We start from the raw sequence: 8,241 nt of genomic DNA, 5'->3' as shown, positions 1-8,241 counted from the left end.
TATTTATGCGCATGCGTGAACATCGTGCGCATGCGCAGAACGGATCGTGTAGGCAGGACGGATCGTGTACCCACAGATCCTCTAACCTCTAACCGTCTCTGCAGAAAACGCTGCAGTTGCTCCATGGTTAGTGGTCGCTAGTTCACTGCTGCTGCAGTGTTTTCCGCTTTTTCAGGCAAAGGGGGATCATAAATGATTTATCATAATTGTAAATTTTTCGCTAAAACGGTCTGCTTATAGCCTCTTGTTTGACATGTTGGCCTCGCCTGAAAAATTATGAGCGTAGGCCTATAGGCTGTACACTCTCATCATTGATAAATTATAGTAGAATTCACTGCCAGACGGTCTAGGGTGTCCAAGAAGTATGAAGATCCTCTCTAGGGAACAGACAAGCTGACCGTGTCTGATGTGTGTTTTTCCACAAAAACTTCGATACAATATTAAAGGAACTTCTTCAATATTATTTATATAAATCAATATTAGGCCTATTTATATATTCAATATTATATTCAATATCATTTATATAAATAATTTTGATAAAGTTTCAAGTCGACCGTGACAAATTAGTTATATTATTTGACCTTTTTAGAGACTCTTAATGCAGACGTGGCAGAGGTGGAATTATTCATTCATTGGCTGAGTAAATTAATCCACAACACACTGGCACCGCATAAAACATTATCTTCCTTTAGAAACTGTTTACCTAAAAAAAAAAACAATAACACCTCTATTTATTTATTTTTAAAATCTCATTTTGTATGTAGATACTTCTGTGGCTCCATTTGATTATTCCACACCAACAAACTCCTCTTGGCCTACAGGGGGCGCTGCTCAGTGTTGTGACCAGACATGTGATGTCACTTCCTGGCGGGATTTCGATCTGACAACAGACGTAAACAAAACAATGACCGATTTAACGACTGCTGTCTTAATACATCCATGCGACTGATACTATTGACAAGTGCAGAGCTTTTTGGTGAGAAATTCTCATATGTGACAGCGTCTGCAGGCATTTGTAAAGTTATTGTCGAAATGTTCGTAGTAAAAAGTCGTAGTAAAGTAACGTAACGGCATCTAACGAGTGTTTCTAACGTTAACTGTTAGCTAGAGAGGAGGAGGTCATTTCTCAGTAACTATAGCCGTGTAAATTAAGAGACTATCTTTAGTAGCGCTGTCTTTATTTAATCTTGCAACGTTAACCACACTTAAACAAGTGCCGTTAACCAACCACTGTCCGTTAATGTCTGAACCTAGCTAATCCCTGGAACGTTACAGAGAAATCCGACTGTTTATACGGGGATGCTGACTTTGCGTTAGTGTTAAATGTTTGTTTACACTGGATTAGCGTACATTAACGCACATATTGTACTTAAGTACATTTCAATGTACTAGTATTGTTATAAACGTTACTAGAGTATTTCCATTTTCGCTCCTGTTAAACTTCCTCCACCACAGTAAAAGAAAGTAACGTTAATTACATCAGGAAGTAATCAGCATGTTGTTTAGTTAATTCTACAAACTAAACCAAGTGAGTGACTTTTCATTTTCTTGTACACTACATTAGTTTCTGAGGATTAAATAATTAGTGAATTAGTCTTAACTAATAATGTATGGGGAATGTCTTTTTATAGCCGAAGGTTTTATTGTTTTTAATATTATTGTTATCTTTATACTGTCTTCTTTCTCTCTATACAGTTTTTTGCTGAAAACTGCAGCTGGAAATTTCCATTTCCTTGCGGGAGTCCTCCCAAAAGGGTTAATAAAGAGAAGAAGATTAAATGTGCTCTTGGCCTGTTTGCCTTTTCATATTAACCTTGTACTGTCATGAGAGTTAGATTTACCCAACACATTTCTTTCATTTTTTATTCAGTATAATTCTCCTGCATGCTTGTTTTTGCTTGGATATTAGTTTAGCGAATCCAATACCTCTTAAGTAGTAATTCATTCTTTTGGGTCAACAATATTACATTGTTTAAGCTCCTTTGAACAAACCCAGGTGATCTGACATTTTATCCGAGTTGGTTTGTCTCTCTTTAGGCGACTTCACTGTTATGCCATGGACCCATCAGACAACATGGGGGCCCTCAACCACATGGTGGAGGCTGTGGCACTGGATAATGGTCCTGCTCCTGACAGCTCCACCGGACAGAAAGATGCCTTGCCTAACGACATGCTGAGGTTCTCCCTCCACATCTGCTTTAACACTTCTATTCTAATGCAGTTTACAATGGCTGAGTGCTGGTTTATTTGAACACCCCAGCACCTAAACTTTCCATCCACTTGTTGTATCCCCATGACAGCACTTTAGCTCTTGTTCTAAAACAACTACGATCTTAAAAATTGCTGAAATTACTGTTTACAGAATAAAACAACAGATGTCCAACCAATGCTTTGAGATGGCAGTGCAGCTCCAAGCAGGTATGTGCATTCCCCAATCATATTGCATTTTCATTAAGTGCACACACCAAGCAATAATATTTGATCCTGTAACAGGAAAAAGTAAGAGATCATGCAGCACATCTGAAGCTGAGAGAGACTTGTGAGTGTTTGAAATAAGATGGGTAATGTTTATCTCAAATGTAAACCAAATGGATGATTAGAGTTGCTTTCAAAATGCATTAACATACTGTATCTTTTTCATTAAATGTTGCAGGCCAGATTACGTCAAAGAGATGGAAAGAGTTAAGACAATTAATTTTAACAGCACATTGGCACTGCACAGGTAATCTGATGCCTTATCCTCTGTGATGAGGGATTTCCCCACTATATTACATGGACATATAATCAAGTAGCAGTAAACTTTGGACCAATAATTGATTTAAATGTTGTCTTTCAGAATGCAGATGTGGCATGCTATTGGAGAAAAACTGAAACAGAATGATTCCGAGGCAGTGTAAGTCAATTGACAACATATTGACAACTGCCACATTTATTTTTTGAATACTTTTTTTGTGAATTGTATCATATACTTTTTCTCAGGGCCCTGAAAGCTGTGAATGATCGCTGCATGGCTCTTTGTTCACAAATAAAACAACTTCAACAAGTAAGCAGCCTTATTATCCATTGTATATTATACATATATTTAGTTTTTGTCTGCAATATTCCCATATTTATAACAATTGTATATATGTATAAAAATAGTATCACTGTGTTCTTGATTATCTCTTTATATAGATGTGTTTACAATTGTTCAGATTTAAGAGGACAGATTGACTCCTACAGCAGACAGCTAATGCTTCAGGTCTTGCAAGTTTACTGCCACAAGTTGAGATGTGTGAATTAAAATTGTAATATACTTGTGGTAGAAAGAACATGCTTAGAGGGGATGTATTCATAACTGCTGAATCCTGGCGAATTTACCCTCATCCTTCGGGGCCACAGTGACCTTCAGACCCTCTTTGAGATGTGAAGAGGTTCAGGCTGACTAGTCATATTAGAAGACCTTGAGGTGTGTCAACTTCTTGAGATATGCAGGGGAAAGGAAACAGGTTCCGTCTGCTATTCTAGACTCTGTAGTTGAAAAAAGTAGGAAACACCCCTCTTTAGGACCTTGTTTTAAATACCATTTAGGATGTATTTTGGGAATAGAGTGGGGGGTCTTTAAGTTTTGATGATAGACTCTTTCATCAGACTCTCCTGTTATTGAGTCTAAATAAAACAATATACTCAAGTAAAATCAACAGATGCTGATACATGAGGGCTGTTTTTATTTATCAAAATATAGATTGATGTGAAACTACGATTTTTATACATCAATAATGTTATGTGAAATTGAGATTATTCATTTTGAACCAAATTGAATTTTCTTCTGTTTTGTTAACAGGAGTCCAGAGATCTTCAAGATGAAATTACAGAAATACAGAAGAAGAGGCTTGGTAGGAAATATGGTTTAGAACTAAAAAGTACAATTTGAGTTTGATTACATTTTTTTTTCCCATATTGAAGTTTGTTGACAATTTGTGTGTGTGTGTGTGTGTGTAGAGATGAAGCGGCTCACACATGAGAAAATGAAAGAGATGGAGGAGTTGATGTCCAAGAAAGGGCACCCGGAAACCGAGAAGTACAAAGCTGTGTTGGAGAAAGGCCAGGCCAACCTGGAGAAGTACAAAAAGATGATCATCATGGCACAGAACGTCCTCAGGGTACATCAATTATACAGGAATTGTGTTAAAGAAAATACACTATCCGTCTGTACAATGTTTTGTACTTGTTTTTTTAAATTAATTGTTTGTATCTGTCCCTGGCGCTGTGGGTCTAGAAAAGCCCTTTACCAATCAAATGTAGTACTATTAATATTAATATTATTACAGTGTTTGAAAATTGTTATTGCCTCAATGGCATTTGCAGCTGGTGCAATCTAATCTGGTGTACTTCTCTTCAGGGCATCCTCTTGGCCTGTAAAGTCAACTGGCTGGATGATCCCAAACTTCGAGACATCGGCATGACGCTGGAGGATTTTCCCATCTCTGACTGAAAACAAATTCATTTGTTTCATATGTATATGTATCTGTAATGTATTGCATTGTCAAATAAATAATAAACAAAATGCTAAAATCAGTTTTGTGATTAAAAAGCATAAAAGTAATGTACATGATGCCAGCTGCCAGTAGAGGGCGGAGGAGGCCAAGAAAGATGTTAAACCTACTGCACATCCTATCCATGAAGTAGAGCAGCCTGCACGTGTTTACTGCGCGCAGACTAGTCTGTTACCCAGACATATATTTTAATTTCTGGATCTTTAACCGGAATTAAACAAAGTAAAAATGCCGAAAGTTAAGGCGGAGAAGAAAAGCAGGCAGCACCAAGAGGTCAAAAACCAAGGTATGTTTCTCCAAGGAAGAGGTTAGCTTTAGCTAGCTAGCATGATAGCAAACATCGCTCCCTGCTAAAGAATGTGGGCTTTAAAGTTCTTCATCGCATCGCTAAAACACACTGGGCAGTTTTCAGGTCTCTCCGTACCGTTTGTTAAAGACACACATTAATGAGAATTTTAGTTTTCTCCTTTGTTAATATTGGTTTACATAATGTTAAGTTATAAACCAGTAGTTAGGTTCTGGTTCTGCGAGACTTCAGACTGGATACAGGTAGTCGTTATATGAAATGGCTGACCCGCGAATGCTCATGCATACATGGTTATGACACGTTCAATTGTCTAGTGTCTTCTGGTTATTTCAGCTTCAATACGAAGTGACAAAAAAATAGAAAGATAAAGTCAAACATATTGCCCAACAAATGAGTTGACCAAGTATAAAACCGTCTCTGGTGTGGCAAGTTTTATTTTTCTAGTTGTATCATTGATTGAGGATATAATATATGCATCTATATACATCACAAATAAGCCTTTAGAAATTTTAACACTATTATTTTACTAACGATTGAACGATTTTACAGTGAAAAAAAAAGTACAAAACAAGTTTTCACGATCCAAGTTTTACTCCCTAAAAATTGTAACGTTAGGGCTTCACGGTATATGGAGCATATACGATAATGTTGTTGAATATCACGATAACGATATTCCTTGCGATAAATAAACAGAAAATAAAGTGTACTCAGTTATGTTACTTTCAGTAGTCTTCTAAAACACAACAAATTGAATGTTGAATTCATAACAAATGAAAAGATGTAATTTCAAACATTTTATGGGACACATGTCGAATTGAATATAAAGGCACCACTGAAAAATAACACTTAACAATTTAAAGTGCTATTTTTTGTCGCAGACCTTCGCAATGTAAATTGCACAAATTGATGTCACGATGGCAATTAAAAAAAAAAAACTATATTGTGCAGCCCTAATAATCATATTACAAATAACATCTTATATTACATTTTTTAGATCCTAGGATATTCTCACTCCTGGGACAAACACCTTAATACAAATTATGCAAGAGCCCTTGAATTAGAATAAGATCTACTTATTTGACAATAAATGCTGTACTGATTAACATCCCACAAGCCTAGTACAAAGTGTCCCAATCCTGTCTGTTACAGGCATCATGTTTAACACCGGCATGGGTCAGCACATCCTGAAGAATCCATTGATCGTAAATGGGATCATTGAGAAGGTACGCTGGGCGCTACTGGAGCACTCTGATACTGCATCACGCACACAAGCACCCTGTAAACAAAGACTGTACACAGAGGATCGTGATGCACAGTGTTCCTAAACCATGGGTGTGTTTTTTAGGCTGCGCTGAGGCCGACAGATGTGGTTCTGGAGGTGGGACCTGGAACTGGTAACATGACAGTGAAATTGCTGGAAAAAGCCAAGAAGGTAAGAGCGTCGAGTGTTTTCATTCTTGCTTTCGTGCTAACACATCTGAAACTACAAACCTCTGGATAATCGGATGGGCGATATCAAAGGTGACTCTGATGCTGTGATCAGGTTATGCAAAAACAAATGTTATCTTAGCCAAATTACTTAAAAGGAGTTACAATGTGTTACCTTATGTGATGTTACTTGCCCCCATTCACTTACCTTTGAACAAAGCAAGAAATATTAACGGTAGAGTAATGTCTTTAGTCAGGTTTATTCGTTTTTTAACCCATGGCTCATGAAAATGTTTTTTTTTTTCTTTAGTTGGAGAATGTTACCACTAAACTGGAACTCATTAGGTTTAAATACAGCCTATTAAATGATTGTCACTGTTGAGTCATAACAGAAATTATTCTGGCAGGTGGTGGCTTGTGAGTTGGACTGCAGATTAGTGGCTGAACTTCAAAAAAGAGTACAATGCACGTGAGTGGAGACTACAGCTCCGTGCCATCACATATATTGGCAAAGTATCTGAGATTAAATATAAAGTGAAATACATAATCTAATAAAATGACATTTTGCTTTCCAACAGACCCATGCAGACCAAACTTCAAATATTAGTCGGAGACGTGTTAAAAACAGATTTGCCTTTCTTCGACGTCTGTGTGGCTAATTTACCTTACCAGGTAAAGAGACCTCCACCTTGCACACAGCTGAGTCGCTCTCATTCAATACACGTGTCTCAAACTCGGCTTTTCTTCATTGTGCAGATTTCGTCACCGTTTGTCTTCAAGCTCCTGCTACATCGACCTTTCTTCAGGTAAGAAGCAACCGGATGCCCACTGAGAGTTTTTAACTGTGATCACCGATCAATGTCCAGGTTGGGCATCTAGCAACTCTTTAGTGTTTTACTTTTGCTCAGGTGCGCCGTGTTGATGTTCCAGAGAGAGTTTGCCATGCGCCTTGTCGCCAAACCTGGAGACAAGCTGTTCTGCAGACTGTCCATAAACACACAACTACTGGCTCGTGTCGACCATCTGATGAAGGTCAGCAGGCACTCTCTGACATCTGTCTGACATGCCAACTGCAACTCTCTACAAAACAGAAACATTGTGAAAGTGTCTTTTAGATGCTTTACTTTCACCATTTTTCAGTGTTGCAACAACTGTGTCTTAGTGTTGATGTTCCCCCTCCCCCCCCCCCCTCAACCAGGTAGGGAAGAACAATTTCCGTCCTCCTCCAAAAGTAGAGTCAAGTGTTGTCAGGATAGAACCGAAAAATCCTCCTCCTCCAGTTAACTTCCAGGTGAGGTTAGTTAATAGTTAAGGCTGGGAAAATGCATTTGATCAACGCAGTAGGTAAATTGTAGATATTCATCATTGTTTTCTTTTCTCCTGGAAAGGAGTGGGATGGCCTGGTCAGAATAGCCTTTGTAAGGAAAAACAAAACCCTCAATGCGGCTTTCAAGTAAGTACATGCCTGCTACACACACGGCCACACTAATCCCCCCCCCCCCCGACATGCTCTTTAGACAGAGCGATCATGTTGGTTTCTAATTTCCAGGTCCACTGCGGTAGAACAGCTGCTGGAAAAGAACTACAGAATTCACTGCTCTGTAAATAATGTGGTGAGTCATAGTGTAGTTTTTTTTGGTCCTGTTGGACGTGAGTGTTTTGCATCTGTACTCTTAGGGTCCCTCCTCAGCCAGTTTGAATCTAAAGTCTTGTGCTCCATCTTGACAGGAAATCCCAGCAGACTTCAGCATCACCAAGAAGATTGAGGGTGTTTTGCAGGAGGCTGAATTCAGTGAGAAGAGAGCCAGGTCCATGGACATTGATGACTTCATGGTGTAAGCTGAACATCTACTATTTACTTATTTTCAACCCTTTGCCCCCAAATGATCTACTTAAATACATACAGTGGGTACGGAAAGTATTCAGACCCCTTTAAATTTTTCACTCTTTGTTTCATTGCAGCCATTTTCC

At 38.4% G+C, this 8,241-nt stretch overlaps 2 protein-coding genes across 4 annotated transcripts in view; both read left to right on the top strand.

Annotated features, from left to right (window-relative positions):
• The first annotated feature begins 806 nt into the window (after positions 1-806).
• cenph (centromere protein H) lies at positions 807-4,569 on the top strand. 3 transcript variants are annotated; one of them, XM_034872616.1, is made up of 11 exons: positions 821-976; positions 1,456-1,528; positions 2,038-2,178; positions 2,363-2,418; positions 2,494-2,539; positions 2,654-2,722; positions 2,837-2,893; positions 2,980-3,043; positions 3,824-3,875; positions 3,982-4,142; positions 4,382-4,550. In XM_034872616.1, the coding sequence occupies exons 3-11, from the start codon at positions 2,057-2,059 to the stop codon at positions 4,472-4,474; spliced, it is 720 nt and encodes a 239-aa protein (XP_034728507.1). In that variant the 5' UTR covers positions 821-976; positions 1,456-1,528; positions 2,038-2,056; the 3' UTR covers positions 4,475-4,550. The 3 variants fall into 3 exon arrangements, with proteins under 3 accessions (XP_034728506.1, XP_034728507.1, XP_034728508.1); XM_034872615.1 differs by lacking the exon at positions 1,456-1,528 and having other exon boundaries at positions 807-976; XM_034872617.1 differs by lacking the exon at positions 1,456-1,528 and having other exon boundaries at positions 821-1,212; positions 2,036-2,178; positions 4,382-4,569.
• A 72-nt stretch (positions 4,570-4,641) lies between these two features.
• The window catches only part of dimt1l (DIM1 dimethyladenosine transferase 1-like (S. cerevisiae)), a 25,344-nt gene continuing 21,744 nt past the window's right edge, over positions 4,642-8,241 (top strand). The window contains exons 1-11 of the mRNA XM_034872609.1: positions 4,642-4,821; positions 5,992-6,065; positions 6,188-6,274; positions 6,678-6,739; positions 6,849-6,942; positions 7,027-7,076; positions 7,179-7,302; positions 7,469-7,561; positions 7,659-7,723; positions 7,820-7,883; positions 7,999-8,105. Coding sequence (XP_034728500.1) covers positions 4,764-4,821; positions 5,992-6,065; positions 6,188-6,274; positions 6,678-6,739; positions 6,849-6,942; positions 7,027-7,076; positions 7,179-7,302; positions 7,469-7,561; positions 7,659-7,723; positions 7,820-7,883; positions 7,999-8,105 — 878 coding nt within the window. The 5' untranslated portion in view covers positions 4,642-4,763. The remainder of the gene's footprint in view (positions 4,822-5,991; positions 6,066-6,187; positions 6,275-6,677; positions 6,740-6,848; positions 6,943-7,026; positions 7,077-7,178; positions 7,303-7,468; positions 7,562-7,658; positions 7,724-7,819; positions 7,884-7,998; positions 8,106-8,241) is intronic.

This window comes from Etheostoma cragini, chromosome 5 (assembly GCF_013103735.1).
Source record: "Etheostoma cragini isolate CJK2018 chromosome 5, CSU_Ecrag_1.0, whole genome shotgun sequence".
Lineage (NCBI taxonomy): Eukaryota > Metazoa > Chordata > Actinopteri > Perciformes > Percidae > Etheostoma > Etheostoma cragini.
Note: the sequence above shows the minus strand (reverse complement) of the source record. Positions and strands in the feature narration are given on the sequence as shown.